Below are 22,756 nucleotides of genomic sequence, written 5' to 3'. Positions count from 1 at the left end.
ACAAATGAACGATTCTCTCTTTAGAAGAGGCCATGACTGAAGAGCTTCTGAAAATTGCACGGAGTTCCAAAATATTGATTGGTAATCTCACCTCCTGAGATTTCCCAAACCCCTTGTGCTGTCAGAAACCCCCATACAGCTCCCCAACCTGTCAGACTTGCATCTATTGAGATCACAGTCCAGGTTGGAAGAAAAAAAAGAAGCCCCCTGAACTAAATGATGGTGGTCTGTACCACGTCAGAGGGTGTCGAACAATCAGTTTTAAAGATATTAAATGAGATATCTTTGTATAATCCCGGCACCACTGGTTCAGCATACAGAGCTGAAGAGGTCGCATGTGAAAATGAGCAAAGGGGAACATGTCCAATGCAGCAGTCATAAGAACCTAGAATTTCCATGCATAAGGCTACCGAAGGGAATGATTGAGACTGAAGGTTTCGATAAGCTGAAACCAATTTCAGACGTCTCCTGTCCAACAGAGACAGAGTCATGGACACTGAATCTATCCAGAAATCTAAAAAAAGGTTACTCTTTTCTGAGGAATCAACAAACTTTTTGGTTAATTGATCCTCCAACCATGTTCTTGAAGAAACAACACTCATAAAAAGCTGGAAAGGATCTTTCCATTGAAAATGAGCAAAGGGAATTGAATCCAATGCTGTTAAAACTTCTATGCATATATAGCAACTGAAGGAAATAATAGAGACTAAAGGTACCGACAGACGGAACCCAATACAAATTGTCCCTTGTCTGATAGAGACAAAGATAGTGACATAAACCATCTGGAAACCTAAAAAAAGGTGACCCTTGTGTGAGGAATCAAGAGCTTTTGAAAAAAGATCCTCTAACTATGTCCTGAAGAGCAAGTGAAACATATGAGAATCCGCATCCTCAGGAAATAATCTGAATGAAAACAGAAAAATGAAGAATACGCATTTATTGTATCTAAAGAAAACAAATAGGCAAAATAGTTTGAATAAAACTCCAAAACCCAGTTCCTAGAAAAGGAACTGGAATAAAAACCCCAGAAGATTCCAGGTCTGAGCAGCGCTTGAACCCCATGGGTACCCAGCCATGCCTCAACAGTATCCAAAATATATAGGACAGAAACACACTGAAAGAAAGTGGTTCTATTTTGTCCAAATTTCTTTGATTTTATTCCAGTAAGGCTAACAAATAAATTTCAAAGAAGTCTTAACCTGCCCCTTACCAGCCAAGCTGGAATACGGCACGTGCATCGCAACATTAGGGAGCTAAATTTCGAATCCCAATTAAAAACATGTTACTTGGGAAAGAACTCTGGTCGTTCTTATTAAGGAACGAATCCTAACTAGTATAAGCTTAAAGTTTTAGTCTTAGAACTCAATCTTGAAGCCCATAGTAACAGTTAAGAATTGAATCCAATTATAATTGATTATCTTAGAACAAAAGAAAACATAATTTATGCTTACCTGATAAATTCCTTTCTTCTGTAGTGTGATCAGTCCACGGGTCATCATTACTTCTGGGATATTACTCCTCCCCAACAGGAAGTGCAAGAGGATTCACCCAGCAGAGTTGCATATAGCCCCTCCCCTCTACGTCACCCCCAGTCATTCGACCAAGGACCAACGAGAAAGGAGGAACCAAGGGTGTAGTGGTGACTGGAGTATAATTTAAAAATAATTACCTGCCTTAAAAAACAGGGCGGGCCGTGGACTGATCACACTACAGAAGAAAGGAATTTATCAGGTAAGCATAAATTATGTTTTCTTCTGTTAAGTGTGATCAGTCCACGGGTCATCATTACTTCTGGGATACCAATACCAAAGCAAAAGTACACGGATGACGGGAGGGATAGGCAGGCTCTTTTATACAGAAGGAACCACTGCCTGAAGAACCTTTCTCCCAAAAATAGCCTCCGAGGAAGCAAATGTGTCAAATTTGTAAAATTTGGAAAAAGTATGAAGCGAAGACCAAGTTGCAGCCTTGCAAATCTGTTCAACAGAGGCCTCATTCTTAAAGGCCCAAGTGGAAGCCACAGCTCTAGTGGAATGAGCTGTAATTCTTTCAGGAGGTCGCTGTCCAGCAGTCTCATAGGCTAAACGTATTATGCTACGAAGCCAAAAAGAGAGAGAGGTAGCAGAAGCTTTTTGACCTCTCCTCTGACCAGAGTAAACGACAAACAGGGAAGACGTCTGTCGAAATTCTTTAGTTGCCTGTAAGTAAAATTTTAGGGCACGAACTACATCCAGATTGTGCAGAAGACGTTCCTTCTTTGAAGAAGGATTTGGACACAAAGATGGAACAACAATCTCTTGATTGATATTCCTGTTAGTGACTACCTTGGGTAAGAACCCAGGTTTAGTACGCAGAACTACCTTATCCGAATGAAAAATCAAATAAGGAGAATCACAATGTAAGGCTGATAATTCAGAGACTCTTCGAGCCGATGAAATAGCCATTAAAAATAGAACTTTCCAAGATAACAACTTTATATCAATGGAATGGAGGGGTTCAAACGGAACGCCCTGTAAAACGTTAAGAACAAGATTTAAACTCCATGGTGGAGCAACAGTCTTAAACACAGGCTTAATCCTCGCTAAAGCCTGACAAAAAGCCTGAACGTCTGGCACTTCTGACAGACGTTTGTGTAACAGAATAGACAGAGCTGAGATCTGTCCCTTTAATGAACTAGCAGATAAACCCTTTTCTAAACCTTCTTGAAGAAAAGACAATATCCTAGGAATCCTAACCTTACTCCAAGAGTAACCTTTGGATTCACACCAATATAGGTATTTACGCCATATTTTATGGTAAATCTTTCTGGTAACAGGCTTCCTGGCCTGTATTAAGGTGTCAATAACTGACTCAGAAAACCCACGTCTTGATAAAATCAAACGTTCAATTTCCAAGCAGTCAGCTTCAGAGAAGTTAGATTTTGATGTTTGAAAGGACCCTGTATCAGGAGGTCCTGTTTCAGAGGTAGAGACCAAGGTGGACAGGATGACATGTCCACCAGGTCTGCATACCAAGTCCTGCGTGGCCATGCAGGTGCTATCAGAATCACTGATGCTCTCTCCTGTTTGATTCTGGCAATCAATCGAGGAAGCATCGGGAAGGGTGGAAACACATAAGCCATCCTGAAGTCCCAAGGTGCCGTCAGGGCATCTATTAGGACTGCTCCTGGATCCCTGGATCTGGACCCGTACCGAGGAAGCTTGGCGTTCTGTCGAGACGCCATGAGATCTATCTCTGGCTTGCCCCAACGTCGAAGTATTTGGGCAAAGACCTCCGGATGAAGTTCCCATTCCCCCGGATGAAAAGTCTGACGACTTAAGAAATCCGCCTCCCAATTCTCCACTCCCGGGATGTGGATTGCTGACAGGTGGCAAGAGTGAGACTCTGCCCAGCGAATTATCTTTGATACTTCCATCATTGCTAGGGAGCTCCTTGTCCCTCCCTGATGGTTGATGTAAGCTACAGTCGTGATGTTGTCCGACTGAAACCTGATGAACCCCCGAGTTGTCAACTGGGGCCAAGCCAGGAGGGCATTGAGAACTGCTCTCAATTCCAGAATGTTTATTGGCAGGAGACTCTCCTCCTGACTCCATTGTCCCTGAGCCTTCAGAGAATTCCAGACGGCACCCCAACCTAGAAGGCTGGCGTCTGTTGTTACAATTGTCCAGTCTGGTCTGCTGAATGGCATCCCCCTGGACAGATGTGGCCGAGAAAGCCACCATAGAAGAGAATTTCTGGTCTCTTGATCCAGATTCAGAGAAGGGGACAAGTCTGAGTAATCCCCATTCCACTGACTTAGCATGCACAATTGCAGTGGTCTGAGGTGTAAGCGAGCGAATGGCACTATGTCCATTGCTGCTACCATTAGGCCGATTACCTCCATGCATTGAGCCACCGATGGGTGTTGAATGGAATGAAGGGTGCGGCAAGTACTTTGAAGTCTTGTTAACCTGTCTTCTGTCAGGTAAATCTTCATTTCTACAGAATCTATAAGAGTCCCCAGGAAGGGAACTCTTGTAAGTGGAACGAGTGAACTTTTCTTTTCGTTCACCTTCCATCCATGTGACCTTAGAAATGCCAGTACTAACTCTGTATGAGACTTGGCAGTTTGAAAGCTTGAAGCTTGTATCAGAATGTCGTCTAGGTAAGGAGCTACCGAAATTCCCCGCGGTCTTAGTACCGCCAGAAGAGCACCTAGAACCTTTGTGAAGATTCTTGGAGCTGTAGCCAATCCGAATGGAAGAGCCACAAACTGGTAATGCCTGTCTAGAAAGGCAAACCTTAGATACCGGTAATGATCTTTGTGAATCGGTATGTGAAGGTAAGCGTCCTTTAAGTCCACAGTGGTCATGTACTGACCTTCTTGGATCATGGGTAAAATTGTCCGGATAGTCTCCATTTTGAATGATGGAACTCTTAGGAATTTGTTTAGGATCTTTAAATCCAGGATTGGTCTGAAAGTTCCCTCTTTTTTGGGAACCACAAACAGATTTGAGTAAAACCCTTGTCCCTGTTCCGACCGTGGAACTGGATGGATTACTCCCATTAACAATAGTTCTTGTATGCAGCGTAGAAACGCTTCTTTCTTTGTTTGGTTTGTCGACAACCTTGACAGATGAAATCTCTCTCTTGGAGGAGAGTGTTTGAAGTCCAGAAGGTATCCCTGAGATATTATCTCTAGCGCCCAGGGATCCTGGACATCTCTTGCCCAAGCCTGGGCGAAGAGAGAAAGTCTGCCCCCCACTAGATCCGATCCCGGATCGGGGGCCCTCAATTCATGCTGTTTTAGTGGCAGCTGCAGGCTTCCTGGCCTGCTTGCCCTTGTTCCAGGACTGGTTAGGTCTCCAGCCTTGTCTGTAGCGAGCACCAGATCCTTCTTGTTTTGGAGTAGTGGAAGATGATGCTGCTCCTGCTTTGAAATTCCGAAAGGAACGAAAATTAGACTGTCTAGCCTTAGGTTTGGCTTTGTCTTGAGGTAGGGCGTGGCCCTTACCTCCTGTAATGTCAGCGATAATTTCTTTCAAACCAGGCCCAAATAAGATCTGTCCCTTGAAAGGTATATTAAGTAATTTGGACTTAGAAGTTACATCAGCTGACCAGGATTTTAGCCACAGTGCTCTGCGCGCTTGAATGGCGAATCCGGAATTCTTAGCCGTAAGTTTAATTAAATGTACTACGGCTTCCGAAATGAATGAATTAGATAGCTTAAGTACTCTAAGCCTGTCTGAAATGTCGTCCAGCGTAGCTGAACCAAGATTCTCTTCTAGAGACTCAATCCAGAATGCCGCTGCAGCCGTGATCGGCGCAATGCATGCAAGGGGTTGCAATATAAAACCTTGTTGAACAAACATTTTCTTAAGGTAACCCTCTAATTTTTTATCCATTGGATCTGAAAAGGCACAGCTATCCTCTACCGGGATAGTGGTACGTTTAGCTAAAGTAGAAACTGCTCCCTCCACCTTAGGGACCGTTTGCCATAAATCCCGTGTGGTGGTGTCTATTGGAAACATCTTTCTAAATATTGGAGGGGGGTGAGAACGGCACACCGGGTCTATCCCACTCCTTAGTAATAATTTCAGTTAGTCTTTTAGGTATAGGAAAAACGTCAGTACTTGTTGGTACAGCAAAATATTTATCCAACCTACACATTTTCTCGGGTATTGCAACTGTGTTACAATCATTCAGGGCCTCTAACACCTCCCCTAGTAAAACACGGAGGTTTTCCAGCTTAAATTTAAAATTTGAAATATCTGAATCCAATCTGTTTGGATCAGAACCGTCAGCCGCAGAATGAAGCTCTCCGTCCTCATGTTCTGCAAGTTGTGACGCAGTATCTGACATGGCCCTAACATTATCAGCGCACTCTGTTCTCACTCCAGAGTGATCACGCTTGCCCCTTAGTTCTGGTAATTTAGCCAAAACCTCAGTCATAACAGTAGCCATATCTTGTAATGTTATTTGTAATGGCCGCCCAGATGTACTTGGCGTCGCCATATCGCGCACGTCCCGAGCGGGAGATGCAGGTACTGTCACGTGAGGCGAGTTAGTCGGCATAACTCTCCCCTCGTTGTTTGGTGAAATTTGTTCAATTTGTACAGATTGACTTTTATTTAATGTAGCATCAATACAGTTAGTACATAAATTTCTATTGGGCTCCACCTTGGCTTTAGTACAAATAGTACAGGTCTCATCTTCTGAATCAGACATGTTTAACAAACTAGCAAATAAACTTGCAATTTGGAAATACTATACAAGTAAAATACAATGAAAAAAAACGAACTGTGCTTGAAAAGCACTGAATATATATAACAGATGAAATCAATCAGCTTTGTAAAACAAAATGCAACTTAGCAAAGGCTTGTACCCAGTGGCAAGAAATAACTAACCCTGAGGCATAAAAAAGTTAAAGAATAAACGTTTTTTATCACAGTCAACTACAATCTTACAGCTCTGTTAGATTACTTCCCTCAAATTAGCTTTGAAGATCCCTGGGTTCTGTAGAGATAAACCGGAACATGCAGGAAAAAAACAATGAGCTTTTGACTGAAATTTTTGATGCGTAGCAAAAGCGCCAAAAAAGGTCCCACCCCCTCACACACAACAGTGAGGGAGATTAAAAACTGTCATAATTAGATCCAGCAACTGCCAAGTGGAAAAATAGTGCCCAAACATTTTATTCACCCAGTACCTCAGAAAATGAAAACGATTTTACATTCCAGCAAAAACGTTTAACATAATTAAGAATTATTAAAAAGCCTGTTGTATTTCTATTAGGCTAAAATCTTATATACACAGTGTAATTCCAGTGAAGTACCATTCCCCAGAATACTAAAATGTAAATTATACATACATGATATAATGTCGGTATGGCAGGATTTTCTCAGCAATTCCATTGTTAGAAAATAAAAACTGCTACATACCTTTTTGCAGAATAAACTGCCTGCTGTCCCCTGATCTGAAGTTTACCTCTCCTCAGATGGCCGAGAAACAGCAATATGATCTTAACAACTCCGGCTAGAATCATAGAAAAAACTCTGGCAGATTCTTCTTCAAACTCTACCAGAGAAGGAATAACACACTCCGGTGCTATTAAAAAATAACAAACTTTTGATTGAAGAAATAAACTAAATAAAATCACCATAGTCCTCTCACACATCCTATCTAGTCGTTGGGTGCAAGAGAATGACTGGGGGTGACGTAGAGGGGAGGGGCTATATGCAACTCTGCTGGGTGAATCCTCTTGCACTTCCTGTTGGGGAGGAGTAATATCCCAGAAGTAATGATGACCCGTGGACTGATCACACTTAACAGAAGAAATATGTATTTTCTTTTTTTTTTTTTTTTTTTTTAAATCACAGAATTCTTCTAGCTAAAACAGCTAAAGACATAGATTAACCCTCATTTGCGAATATATTCAATAAAATGAAGACACAAATGAAATCATTAGCATGATAGTCCAGTTTAAAGGACCAGTCAAAACAGAGGGGCTCCATGTACTAAGCCGTCAATTCATCCGTCATTTTAGACGCGGCTAAACTCGCCGTTACTCGCCGCGGGCGAAATGGTGTCCACTGTAGCTATGTACTAATAATCCCACAATAAATAGACACCTCTAGCCCGCCGCGAGCAGTGGCGGAATATTGATAAATTTGACGCCTCGCTCGCCGCGAATAAGCTGATGTACTTAACTTTCAGTTCAATTGTCTGGCCAATTGTTAACACGTGACATGTAAGGTGTCATGAACGTCATAGTAGACGCGGGAATAGAATTTTGCTCCTATAAATGGACAACTTTTCTAAACAACTGTATTATTGTTCCAAAATTTTTGGAGAGTAATTACAGAGCGCTCGTTTTTGTGATCTTTATTTACAATTTCGATATGGCTTCATCTGGATCTGAAACCGCTTCAAAATCCAAGAATCCTCACTTTTCTCATCAGCAAAACGTCATTTTGATTGACATGATTATTGACTCTTATGATTATTTGTTTGGATGTCGTGTCAAACAGACAAATTTTTCTAGAAGGAAGCAGATCTGGCAAAGGATCAGCGACGCTGTTAGTGCCCAGGGTCCAGGAAAAAAGGATGTCGATCAGCTGAAGAAGCGTTACAACGACATTAAACGCTTCGCCAAAGCTAAATTGGCCAGAGAAAAAAATTCGGCACGTGCTACCGGAGGTGGACCAGCATATGTGGCCGACCTCAATGACTATGAGCAGAAGCTTGTTCAGCGTCTGGGACCAGAGATCATTACTGGCATAACGGATGATTGTGACAGTGATTTAAGAGGTAAATGTACAACATAGTTGACGTAAATGTTTTTTTTAAAGTTATGATAGGTCATTGTCTCCAATATATATTTCTTTAAAATAACATTATCTGACTTCTTACGCTTTAGTATCCTATATGCCATCTAGGCCCCAAATACTGTAATCATTTATGTCGCATATATGTATAAGGGATTGTACAAGCCATTTAGGCCCCAAATACTGTAATCATTTATGTCGCATATATGTATAAGGGATTGTTGCGTTATTTGACTATAGAATATTATTGTTAACATCTTTCCAAATTGTTCTCCGCTTTATAAACATACTTTTTTCAGATATAGCTATGCACATAGTTGACGCAGTCACATGAACCATCTATGTGCATCAACCAATGATCATTTTCTGTGCCTGTATAGATTTGCTTTTCCTCAAAGTATAAAAATCCAATGAATGCAAAAACATAATACATTTAAATATTTTTGAAAAAGCATTTTCTTATGCAATTTGTAAAGGTAATTATATTTGTTCATGTCCCTTTAAAGGGCCACTAAACCCAAAATCTTTTATTAATGATTCGGATAGAGAATTGAAATTTAAACAACATATTACTTCCATTATTTCTTTGGCTTCATTTTCTAGATATTCTTAGTTGAAGAAAAATAAATACACATGTTGAGCCAATCACACGAGGCTTCTTTGTGCATCAATCAAATGCTTTTCAACAAAGAATATCAAGAGAATAAAACAAATTAGATAATATAATTAAATTAGAAAGATGTTTATAAATGCATTCTCTTTCCAAATCATAAAAAAGGTGGTTGGCATGTCCCTTTAATGATTGAGCCTGCATTCACTGCTGTAATTATTATTATTAACACTTTTAGCTTTCAGTTTCAACTAGAAATAAAAATAAACCTAATTTTTTTTTATTTATTTTTTTAAAGCGATGCCAACATCACAAGCAGAGCCTGTGAGGAGTAACGAAGTGCCCACTTGTTCTACTTCATCTTCTGCGGTTTCAAGACCACCCAGTGCAGCTGTTTCCAGACCTTCGGCCAGTTTTACACATGGACAATTAATACGCTCATCATCTAATGTTACACACACAACTTCCTCGGCGGACACACTACCTGATCTAAGGACCAGCACTCCACAAACTGGTGTTGGTAGAGCAACTGGTAAGTACTTTACAAATGAATAATTTCAATGTTGTGTGTTTTATCTCTTTTATCATTTAAATATCAAATGTCATTATTGACATATTCTATTTCGAGATCTTTTACAGATGGAATGTAATTTGAAGTTCAAATAGCAATGATCATAGATTTTCATGAAAGGGACACTGTACCAATTTTTTTAAATGAGGATTCGTGTAGAGCATGCATGCTATTTTAATCAACTTTCTAATGGTTTTAAAATTTATCATTATTTTCTTTTTGAGAATTGATCATAGTATTACATAAGAAAGCTGATAGAAATTCCATGCAATATATCTTATTCTCAAAAAGATTATTTTTGCTTCAGTGTCCAGTTAATTGCAAAATACATTTCCATTAATAATTTTGAATATATCGTTACATTGACAAAAAAACATTTTATTTATTTATTTTTATGTTATTTATTTTTTTATAGGTGATTTGGGACGTCTTTTCCAGCGATTGACTGGACATTCATCTCCATTATTTGATGGTATGTATCACATATGTATAAATATATATTGGTGTATGACGGTTGTATCAGCTCTCTCCTTCTATTCTATTTCTGCAAGTGTTTTTATAACATTTTATTTTTATTTACTAACAATTTGTTATGTCTTGATCTAGAAGAAGAAAACTCATCAAGGGAGATCACTATCAATCTCATGCCGATAGTGGAAAATCCCATTCAAGATGAACCACCAGGAGGGAATGATGGAAGTGAGACTCCAGATATTCTTGAAGATTTGGGAGATGCGCAACCGGATGAAATTCACACACCAGAAAACATTGAGGAACCTGTTGAAACACAGGCACCACCAATTGCACTGCAAACAGGTGGTGTAAATATTGACAATACACCGGCAGAAGGACTATTGGGCGATGTTGCATTGAGGGAAATGTTGACACTGGCAAGGCAATACAGAGAGGACCACAGAGAAATGCAAAATATTATTAACACAAATATTGACCACTGGGCTGCTCTGTCAGAAAAAAATTTGGAAATAGAAATGCAAAGGAATGAGATAGAGATGCAGAAATTACAGCTGCAAAGAGAGATGTTCCAGTGGCAGAGGCAGATGGATGAAGAGAAAAACCAAATTAACAGAGCTTTAACCATCAGCGAAAGGACATTACAATCTCTGTTGGCTATTGTCAGTGAAAGGGAGGCTACAACAGACCCAAAGAGGCCACGTCTGGAGTGAACATTTTGTATTATTTAGTCACTGTTCATTTTTTTAATCTGTATATTGTTTACTAAGTTATTTTTTGTGTATTTTAAAGGGACACTGTACTCTAATTTTAAAATGTTAGTCACTGTTCATTTTTTTAATCTGTATATTGTTTACTAAGTTATTTTTTGTGTATTTTAAAGGGACACTGTACTCTAATTTTCATAGCCAGAGGACTGTGAGTCCCTCCTTGATTATTGATGTATGCCACAGTTGTGACATTGTCTGTCTGAAAACAAATGAACGATTCTCTCTTTAGAAGAGGCCATGACTGAAGAGCTTCTGAAAATTGCACGGAGTTCCAAAATATTGATTGGTAATCTCACCTCCTGAGATTTCCCAAACCCCTTGTGCTGTCAGAAACCCCCATACAGCTCCCCAACCTGTCAGACTTGCATCTATTGAGATCACAGTCCAGGTTGGAAGAAAAAAAAGAAGCCCCCTGAACTAAATGATGGTGGTCTGTACCACGTCAGAGGGTGTCGAACAATCAGTTTTAAAGATATTAAATGAGATATCTTTGTATAATCCCGGCACCACTGGTTCAGCATACAGAGCTGAAGAGGTCGCATGTGAAAATGAGCAAAGGGGAACACGTCCAATGCAGCAGTCATAAGAACCTAGAATTTCCATGCATAAGGCTACCGAAGGGAATGATTGAGACTGAAGGTTTCGATAAGCTGAAACCAATTTCAGACGTCTCCTGTCCAACAGAGACAGAGTCATGGACACTGAATCTATCCAGAAATCTAAAAAAAGGTTACTCTTTTCTGAGGAATCAACAAACTTTTTGGTTAATTGATCCTCCAACCATGTTCTTGAAGAAACAACACTCATAAAAAGCTGGAAAGGATCTTTCCATTGAAAATGAGCAAAGGGAATTGAATCCAATGCTGTTAAAACTTCTATGCATATATAGCAACTGAAGGAAATAATAGAGACTAAAGGTACCGACAGACGGAACCCAATACAAATTGTCCCTTGTCTGATAGAGACAAAGATAGTGACATAAACCATCTGGAAACCTAAAAAAAGGTGACCCTTGTGTGAGGAATCAAGAGCTTTTGAAAAAAGATCCTCTAACTATGTCCTGAAGAGCAAGTGAAACATATGAGAATCCGCATCCTCAGGAAATAATCTGAATGAAAACAGAAAAATGAAGAATACGCATTTATTGTATCTAAAGAAAACAAATAATGCTATCAATGACCACAAAAAGGCAAAATAGTTTGAATAAAACTCCAAAACCCAGTTCCTAGAAAAGGAACTGGAATAAAAACCCCAGAAGATTCCAGGTCTGAGCAGCGCTTGAACCCCATGGGTACCCAGCCATGCCTCAACAGTATCCAAAATATATAGGACAGAAACACACAAAGAAAGTGTTAGCCTTACTGGAATAAAATCAAAGAAATTTGGACAAAATAGAACCAAATAAATTTCAAAGAAGTCTTAACCTGCCCCTTACCAGCCAAGCTGGAATACGGCACGTGCATCGCAACATTAGGGAGCTAAATTTCGAATCCCAATTAAAAACATGTTACTTGGGAAAGAACTCAGGATTCGTTCCTTAATAAGAACGACCAAACTAGTATAAGCTTAAAGTTTTAGTCTTAGAACTCAATCTTGAAGCCCATAGTAACAGTTAAGAATTGAATCCAATTATAATTGATTATCTTAGAACAAAAGAAATATGGATTTTCTTTTTTTTTTTTTTTTTTTTTTTTTAAATCACAGAATTCTTCTAGCTAAAACAGCTAAAGACATAGATTAACCCTCATTTGCGAATATATTCAATAAAATGAAGACACAAATGAAATCATTAGCATGATAGTCCAGTTTAAAGGACCAGTCAAAACAGAGGACTTGCAAAATGCAAAACAACAAGACAAATGCAACGGCACCTAGTCTAGTAAATGTTGTCCCTTAACAATGCTAAAATAAATCATGATCTGATACTTGATCTTAAAGTAAACAGAAAAAATGAAGCAATTGCAATATCACAGGACCAAGAAAAGTACCTGAAACTAAATAATTTTCCAAAAATAAGATACAACTATATAAAGGAAAATAAATACTATTTTGCTATAAAAACAATAGCATAATTAGTAGGAGTAGAGATAGCTCCAATAAATTGGAGAACCCTCCAAATTGAATTTAACTGCTGACAAAGAATATAGTTTAAAAATAAAAGAAAATTCTCAGCCTATTCCATTCCCTAGTATGGGGAATTGGAAAGAAAACCTCTGAAATCACAGAAGAAATAAAAAGGCAGAAATAGTGTCAGCTAGTCTTAAAGAACTAGTTACCTTAATATCCAAAATAATCAACACGTCTTCAACAAAGAACAAATGTACTTTAATAATAAAAAAATTATATAAAAAAGTAGATTTGTTAGTGTCAATATCTGATGAAGAGAATTTCTGAAAGAGAAAAAAATCATCAGAGAAGGATAAATCAGTATGTTGTTGGTCATTTGAAACTTCAATAATTAAAAAAGAAGTGAAAAAGACCTAAAAATCGTATTAGAAGGCACGAAGTCAGACATAGCCTTAATCAGAAAAAAATATTTCTTATAAATCTTCTAAACATTTCTTGCACTTAAGAATGGAAATGTATAAAGCATAAATACTAATGGAATCTGCATGTAAAAGTATATCATAATAACTTATTACAAACCATAGCTCAAGATAAACATTTATAACATTTAAAATAAATGAACTTAGCTTTGGTAGAACTGAAACTCAGTTAAGCATTTTTCCAGAAGTGGCTTCTGACTCAGGGACAAACGGAGACATCTTGCAATATGTAATAGAAAAAACAACATATAAAACAAAATTGATCAAATTCCTTAAATGACAGTTTCAGGAATGGGAAAAAATGCCAGTGAATAAGCTTCTAGCAACCAAAAGCAATAAATAATGAGACTTAAATAATGTGGAGACAATAGTGACGCCCATATTTTGACGCCACATCCGGAACGCCGACACTTTTGGCGCAAAAAAAACATCAAAAAAATGACGCAACTTCCGGCGACACGTATGACGCCGGAAACAGAAAAAAATTTGCGCAAAAAAAGTCCACGCCAAGAATGACGCAATAAAATGAAGCATTTTCAGCCCCCGCGAGCATAATAGCCCACAGGGAAAAAGTCAAATTTTAAAAGGTAAGAAAAAAATTGATTAATTCATATGCATTATCCCAAATATGAAACTGACTGTCTGAAATAAGGAATGTTGAACATCCTGAGTCAAGGCAAATAAATGTTTGAACACATATATTTAGAACTTTATATAAAAGTGCCCAACCATAGCTTAGAGTGTCACAGAAAATAAGACTTACTTACCCCAGGACACTCATCTACATGTAGTAGAAAGCCAAACCAGTACTGAAACGAGAATCAGTAGAGGTAATGGTATATATGAGTATATCGTCAATCTGAAAAGGGAGGTAAGAGATGAATCTCTACGACCGATAACAGAGAACCTATGAAATAGACCCCGTAGAAGGAGATCATTGAATTCAAATAGGCAATACTCTCTTCACATCCCTCTGACATTCACTGCACGCTGAGAGGAAAACCGGGCCCCAACCTGCTGCGGAACGCATATCAACGTAGAATCTAGCACAAACTTACTTCACCACCTCCATAGGAGGCAAAGTTTGTAAAACTGATTTGTGGGTGTGGTGAGGGGTGTATTTATAGGCATTTTGAAGTTTGGGAAACTTTGCCCCTCCTGGTAGGAATGTATATCCCATACGTCACTAGCTCATGGACTCTTGCTAATTACATGAAAGAAATTATAATTAAATTTATGTTCAATTATGCAGTTTATTTGGGCATTGTATAGTACAAAATGTTACAATATTAGAAAGTATTACAATGCCCCCACCCAGCTACTTTATAATGTCACCTGGCTGGCAATATTTTCTGTGAACACTATATCTATGTCACTAATGAAGCTACAGCGTCTCAAAAATATGGTTGTTTACTAAGCGACCTAATGCACAACCAGATTTCCAAGCTATGTTGCACTTCAGCAAGGAAAATAAACAAACACAGTGTTTGAGCACTCAGTCATGTTTACAATCAGGTGTCAAGTTCAGCGGGAATGCACGAGAACTGAGTTGCTGCACTATTTTTGCAGGTGGAACTAAATTCCCCCTGGACAGAGAACAGAAATGCTTCAGTAAACACTGCTACTTGGAGTAGCTGGAGCACAGTCTGGTTAGAGGAATAGTGAGATCCTCTAGTAATGGGCAATAATATTTTCTACAATACACTAAATGCAAGCCAGTCAGCGGTCCTGCTGTGTAATCACCCTGTACTATGTGGAACACATGGTGCTTGCATTTCTGTGTGGCTTGCACTGGTGTTATTTAGCTCCCCTCAGCAGAAATAGGACTATTCCACCTTAAAGGGACAGTACACTGTAAAATTGTTTTTATATTAATGTATTTTCAATAACTTGTTATACCAGCTGCAGAGTATACAATATTTGAGAAATTGCATTTTTAGGTTTGTGTATATGAAGTAGCTGGTTTTGTGCTTTTAAACCACAGCCTATTAACAATGGGTTGAGCTTGCAGGTAATATATCTCATTATGTAATCACTTTGTGTACACACACTACCTTCCTTATCTTGTATTTGTCTGGAAAACCAAAGCTCAATACTAACAATGGAAAATTATTTCCGGCACCCCATTGGGAGTGTTATTTCTTCTGCTGGCTGTGTTTTACTTAGGCTTGTCAATAGCTCAGACTCTAGTATCAAAACTTTCAGTATGGGTTGGGAAACCACAGGCTAAATCAGCTATTTCAAAGGACAAAATAGGGGAAAAGGAGCTACTTGTAAAAAAATTAATACACTCCAGAATGTAAAATGGATCACTGTGAACAATATAAATGGGAGAACATTTTGGAGTGAAATGTCCCTTTAAATTGGTGATACTTTGTGACAGGAAGAGTAGTCTGGAGTTGCTGTCAGACACTGACTGAAAGGAAGGAGAGAGGGGGGGAGGAGGGTAAGCTGGCTATGCACCATGTGAGTTAAAAACAAAGTACGGACACTCTAGATTTTGACATTAAACAACAGGAGTGCATGTGTGTCTAGTTTAGTTATTCTAAAGTTGCTTTTAAAAAAAAAAAAAAGTTCAGCGTTTCACCACAGACAAGATCTGCTCATCAAGCAAGAAAGAGTTACGTCCTTCCAGCTTCCTCTTGGATTGGAATTACTTTTAGTTCTTCTAGAGATAGCTGGGATGAGGTTTGCAAGGGAAATAGATGTGTACACACAAAGGAAAATAGTACCTGCAATTAAAAGGTGTTTGTGAAACATCTTGTAGAAGGACACGCCCAATTACTTTATTTTATACACCAATAATATGTGCAATCTGTTTATCTATGTTGGTGTCTGAATGTCTATCAATTTATGGTCAACAGGCCAGGTTCTCTGCAGAATGCTAAAGTGTGCAAGATAATGTATTTGCTGCAGATTCAACCTCACCAGTATCATCACAAAGTTAAAGGTGATCTGTTTTGCTTTCAATGTTACTGTGCCCACATGCCTCCTATGCCAGTGTTACTTGCTTCACATTTACTTGGCACACATGTTAAAAGGGCCATTATACACTCATTTTTTCTTTGCTTAAATGTTTTGTAGATGATCTATTTATATAGCCCATAAAGTTTTTTTATAAATGTATAGTTTTGCTTATTTTTATTTAATAACATTGCTCTGATTTTCAGACTCCTAACCAAGCCCCAAAGTTTTATGTGAATACCGTCAGATACCTTCTCCAGCTTGCTCCTGGTTGTGTAAAGGGTCTTTTCATATGCAAAAGAAGGGGGAGGGGGGGGAGTATCTTATTTCCCATTTGCAGTGGGCTTTCCAGATATCTCTTCAACAGAGGTAAACTGAGAGCTTCTAAGTTTTTAAATAGTTTTATACTGGATTTTTATATCAGTATCTGTGCATCTTATTCTTTATAGTAGTGTCTATTACATGCAGTTAAATGAAAATGAGTGTATACTGTCCCTTTAATGGTAAAAGAAAATGACACTCAGATGCCTCGTGATCACAATTTTACTTTAAATCACATCATCAATACAGAGTGTGAGATTGTGCGTGTATTAAACAATATTGTTAGGGTGGTGCAAGTCTTGGTGAGTTCCCACACTTATTTTGTAAGACTTGACCCCTGTTTCCAATGTCATCTTATGCCCATGTCTAGTATATGTCCATATTCAGACATCACTTATGAGGCCTCTGTTGGTAATGGCAGTAAGGGAAGTAAGAACAATCTTGCAAAGTCCAGTTTACAGAATAAAACACTGTTTTTAATACACATTTGCAAATACAACGCTAATTTGTTTAAAAGCTGAACCTGAATCCTTTATTAATATACAATGTTCCATGAAATTATATTACAACTACAATAAAATAAACATTGTTTATATGTCTAGTAATGGCACTCCCTGAAAACAGAATGTTAAAATGAAAAATACTCTCAAATTACCCCTGCTGTCTGCAAGTACATCTACATGGTTTCATTAGGGTGTTGGCAGAACTGCAGTGTGAACTTAACAAAAAACCTTTATTCAAACTCCATAAAAACACTAGACAAACATGGAGGCTCAAACTAGTCTTCATTAGGATGTTAACAGAGACAAAGTAATTTTCTTGTTTTCCCCTTAACGGATTCCCAATGATTTGTGATACCTGCTGCAGGGAATTAAATGTATTGGAAATTACTCCTTTATGGTCTACACTTGCAATTAAAATAGCTGTTTTTGCTCATCTAAACCACTGGTTTTCAAACCTGTCCTCCCACCTGCCTAACAGGCGAGATTTTCATGATTACCTTGGACGCGAGCAGGTAAAATAACCATGTTTACTAATCAGCTTATTTCACCTTTGCTCCAGTTCAGATATCCTCAAAATATGGCCTGTAAGGGAGGCCTGGTTTGAAAACCAGTGATCTAAACTAACACTCATGAGTATTTCTGTACCTATGTATTGGCTGTTGCATATAGCGAGGTCTACTATTCCTGCAGGCTTGGCGCATTTGAAGAAGCATGTTCTTGAGAACAATGGCAAATGGTTTTAATGAGAACAACCAGTTGTTTAAAATACAAAAAAAAAAAAAAAAAAAAAAAATTTAACCTAAGTCAACAATTTCCCAAATATGTAATACAATACTCTACAGCCAATAATTGGAAATACTTTTTAAAAAGTACAGTGCCCCCAACCGTGGCCAATGAGAGTTAATTTAATTAGCCCTCGCCCAGAGGAACAGTGCTTAGTTTTGAAAAAGGGGTATTCCAGCCAAAATTGGAACCCACATGGGTGCATTTCGGTATTGAACAGAAGCATTTTTGTAATATACATGTATTAGCAAAAATACTTTAAATAAAAGATATTGCTGTTTCAAAAGTGTATTTAAGTATGCACCGTGCACCAGCATTTTAAACACAGCACTTGCTCAGAGAGCCTAAGGTGCTTGCACCACCTGGTAATGACTCAATTTGTTAATTACTGACATGATACAAGCCCCATTGAAACTCTTAGCAGCTGCATTATTTAAAATGTGGGTGCAGTGACAACATCTAGCTATGCTTCACATGCACGTGCAGAGACAAAATGTTAATAAAACAGTGATAACCGTTACTAGAAAATTTTTTGCCAATACATGTATATTGCAAATATGTTTCAATTCAAAGATGCAATTAATCTATGTGTATTTAAATTTTGACCGGAATGTCCCTTTAAACGACTATATTTGAGTTCTTTCCAAATTTAAAAAACACAAGTGGTATAAAACTGCTTGCAACCCGAGACAGTAACACATAAAAGAATATGCCTGAGGGTGAAAACACAAACCTGAACTAACAAGTACCTTCGTTTGCAGAGTCATCAAGAAAACATATTAAACATAATGCTGGCAAAAAGGCCTACAATACACACACTGAAGACAAATAAAATGTAAAGATAGATTTAGAATGTCTTTAAAACTCATACCAAACAGACAGACACTAAATAATATGGTAAACATTTTAATCAAGAGAGGAGTATGGAAACTAAGTAAATCAGATAACTATACTAATTTCCATAAGTTGCAAGATCATTATTTTCATACACATTTATAGTTTCTCTTCGAAAATTAAACTAAGATATTGTGATATTTTTCTATTCAGACTGGCTCAGACTAATTTTGCATAATCAAACTAAATGACTACATCACTGACGTTTGCTGTAAGACTGACTAATGGACATGACAGGTTGAATTAAAACAATTTAGAAAAATAGAAGACATGCCGGTTGCAACATGTAGACATTTGTAAAGTACAGTGGATATAAAAGGTCTGCACACCCCTGGCAGGTTTCTGTGATGTAAAAAAATTAGACAAAGCTAAATCATTTCAGAACTTTCCACCTTTAATGTGACCTATAAACTATGCAACTCAATTGAAAAACAAACTGAAATCTTTTAGGTGAAGGGAAGTTGAGGCAACTTTTGATTTTATTACAGCACTCAGTCTTTTTGGGTATGAGTCTATCAGCATGGCACATTTTGACTTGGCAAGATTTGCCCACTCTTCTTTGCAAAGAACACTCCAAATCTGTCAGATTGCGAGGGCATCTCCTGTGCACAGTCCTCTTCAGATCACCCCACAGATTTTCGATTGGATTCAGGTCTGGGCTCTGGCTGGGCCATTCCAAAACGTTAATCTTCTTCAGGTGAAGCCATTCCTTTGTTAATTTGAATGTATGCTTTGTGTCATTGTCATAATGAAAGATTAAGTTCCTCTTCATGTTCATCTTTCTAGCAGAAGCCTGAAGGTTTTGTGCCAATTTTGACTGGTATTAGGAAATGTTCATAATTCCCTCTACCTTGAATAAGGCCCCAGTTCCAGCTAAAGAAAAACAGCCCCAAAGCATGATGCTGCCACCACCATGCTTCACTGTATGTATGGTGTTCTTTTGGTGATATGCAGTGTTGTTTTTGCGCCAAACATATCTTTTGGAATTATTGCCAAAAAGTTCAACCTTGGTTTCATCAGACCAAAACACCTTTTCTCACATACACTTTTGGGAGACTTCAGATGTGTTTTTGCTCAATTTAGCTGGGCTTCGATGTTTTTCTTTGTAAGAAAAGGCTTCCGTCTTGCCGTCTACCCCAAAGCCTAAACATGTGAAGAATACGGGAGATTGTTGTCACATGTACTACAGAGCCAGTACTTGCAAGATATTCCTGCAGCTCCTTTAATGTTGCTGTAGGCCTCTTGATAGCCTCCCAGACCAGTTTTCTTCTCATCTTTTAATCAATTTTGGAGGGACATCCAGTTCTTGGTAATGTCACTGTTGTGCCAAATATTCTCCACTTGATGATGACTGTCTTCACTGTGTTCCATGGTATATCTAATTCCTTGGAAATTCTTTTGTATCCTTCTCCTGACTGATACCTTTTAACAATGAGACCCCTCTGATGCTTTGGAAGCTCTCTGCGGACCATGGCTTTTGTGTAGGACGCGACTGACAACTGAACTTTATTCTGGGTTAATCAGAGGCACTTTAAATGATGGCAGGTGTGTGATGACTTATTTAACATGATTTTGAATGTGATTGCTTAATTCTGAACACAGCTACATACAGTTATAAGAGCACACTTATGCAACCACATTATTTTAGTTTTTTTTTTTGTTTACTCACCTCCACCTTAAAGATTTCAGTTTGTTTTTCAATTGAGTTGTGTAGTTTATAGGTCACATTAAAGGTGGAAAAAGTTCTGAAATGATTTATCTTTGTCTAATTTTTTTACATCACAGAAACCTGACATTTTAACAGGGGTGTGTAGACTTTTTATATCCACTGTATATCTATAAGAGTTTTAGCAAGTATAAATCACAAATGTATGTGCATGCACAACCTGTAAGAAAGTGTTAGTGTGTACAAAAGAAATTACATAGCAGAAACCAGAGCTCATAAAAAAAAAAAAAAAAAAAAAAAAAAAAAAAAAAAAAAAAAATGTATTTTACATACTGTGACAACTATTGCTTTCAGTTCCTCTGAAAATTCGTATTCATCTATCAAAAGTGAGCTTCAGCCAATTTTACGCAGCATAAACTGTACACCAATAGATCAGGTAAATATTCAATAAGTGGTGAGTATGGAGGTCTCAAATATGTGTCATTATTTGTTATTATTTCACATATCTACCTGTATACTTTCTACTTAATTACAAAATTAACTTGCTTCAAAATTTTCTGTTTAGCTCCTAGGTTTCATATAAACTCCTGACTTACCGTATATAGGGACTTGCTGCTGCAAGAATATTTCTCTGCACAGGAATTTCTTGTTCCTCTAGGACTAAAACAGCATCACAGAAGTCTGAATCCTCACGAAATGTGCCAAGTGCCCGTAAAAGCTTTGTTGCATGCTGGGGGTCTGACACCACAGACATCGAGCTTGACTCCGCAGTAGGGGAAGGGGGGGATTTGGGAAGGGATGAAGAATTTTTGGAGGGGCAGGGGTACATTTTCTATGGTCCGTTAGGGTTATAGTGTGGAATGTCTATAGAGACAAAATTGGAGATGAATTGCACAATGTGGTGCTGTGATAGCTGGATAAAGAGGAAGCTGGAGGTGTAGCTGTATAGCGGACTGGTTGAGTTCAGTATATATGTAGTGGTACAGAATTAGCAGGAGGTCTATATAGGTAGGGCTGTATAGAGTTTGACAATACTTTATACACTGGCAAGTAAAGCCATGAGTAATTTTCCTTGAAGACTCCTCTTGGACTTGGGGAAGGTATTGAGCTTCTGTATGGTTTAGATAATTCTAAATTAGAGTACCAGGTCCACAGCTCTCGGATCAAAGCTTTGCCACCAGATTATCTAAGATTACATCAGAACAAACCAAGCACTTGAGTGTCCAAGCAGATAGGGTCTGTTGAGAGCTGTAAAAAGGAGAGAATAATGTGAATCAAGACATCCAGATAAGCAAAAGAGATGTCAAGGGGAAGGGGTGACAGGTCATAAAGCAGGGATGCCAGATCTATTACTGTGTGTTAGGGAGCAGTGTTTGCATAACTAGCTGCAACTGGAAATGTGAAATAAATACCTGTATAAAACCCTTACTGGAGCATACTAAATGTCAGCTCTCTCAGATTTAAAAAAAAAAATTAAATTGGTCATTAGCAAAAGAATATTTCACACTATGGCAATCACATACAACACTTTAAGACCTTTAAAGGGGGGAAATGCTCTCTTACTGGTAAGACTACAGCGCATGGAGCTAGCAGACATCTTCTAACAGAACCAGACAATTATAAAAGCATACGGCTTGTAGAAATAATACTCACATTCCCAAGTAACGTATCAACAGCAATCGGCAGTCAGTTCTCTCACACTATGATGCTAGACAGAGGGCTCACTCCGTCCACCTCCTGCAGACACACTTGCTGTATAGGAATATATAATACTCGTTTACTTATAGTGCATATATACGTATTCTGCCTGGTATGCAGTCAACAACACATGAAATGTACCGAGATTCTACCACTTGTTTCTGAGGCGCAAAAGGCATTGCCATTCAGATGGAAAGAAAAAAACAAACACAAAATAAGCAGCACTGTTTAAAAGTACACTTTGCAGCAAATAATATGTACAATCATAATATATATCCTGATAACGTCTTTTCTCCTCCTTACATAACTTCCAAGGCTCCAGGCTATAGCTCAGCATTAGCTTCCGTATACACAAACAGTCTAACCTACAAGCTACCCATAATGAGCAAGGCGTTTCTCCAATTGGACACTTTCACGCCTAGTTCTACCGGCGTTTGTCGATGACGCCACTATACAGCGCTGCTCAAAGTCCGAATTAAGGTGGTATAAAATATAAATGTGGTAAACGCTGACAGTTGGTTTTCTTCTCCAGTCCACACACTATTGTATATCTTAGTCCTCTACTGTTTAAGACTCCCACCTTGCTTCACTCACTAAACAGTGACGCCTTACCCGGCGGTTTTGAGGCATAGTAATGAAACGTTAGCTGCTCA

At 38.3% G+C, this 22,756-nt stretch overlaps 1 protein-coding gene across 2 annotated transcripts in view; it reads right to left on the bottom strand.

Moving 5' to 3' along the window:
* The window catches only part of GAN (gigaxonin), a 198,872-nt gene extending 176,342 nt beyond the window's left edge, over positions 1–22,530 (bottom strand). Inside the window, exons 1-2 of one of the 2 annotated variants that reach the window (XM_053700679.1) lie at positions 22,059–22,530; positions 21,002–21,653 (exon numbers count right to left, since the gene is read on the bottom strand). In XM_053700679.1, the coding sequence (XP_053556654.1) occupies positions 21,002–21,234 (233 nt within the window). In that variant the 5' untranslated portion in view covers positions 21,235–21,653; positions 22,059–22,530. Of the gene's footprint in view, positions 1–21,001; positions 21,965–22,058 lie in introns of those variants that run through there. The other variant, XM_053700685.1, reaches the window with a different exon arrangement.
* Between the last annotated feature and the right edge of the window lie 226 nt (positions 22,531–22,756).

This window comes from Bombina bombina, chromosome 1, assembly GCF_027579735.1.
Source record: "Bombina bombina isolate aBomBom1 chromosome 1, aBomBom1.pri, whole genome shotgun sequence".
In the NCBI taxonomy this organism is placed as follows: domain Eukaryota; kingdom Metazoa; phylum Chordata; class Amphibia; order Anura; family Bombinatoridae; genus Bombina; species Bombina bombina.
This window is presented reverse-complemented; position numbering and strand designations above follow the sequence as displayed.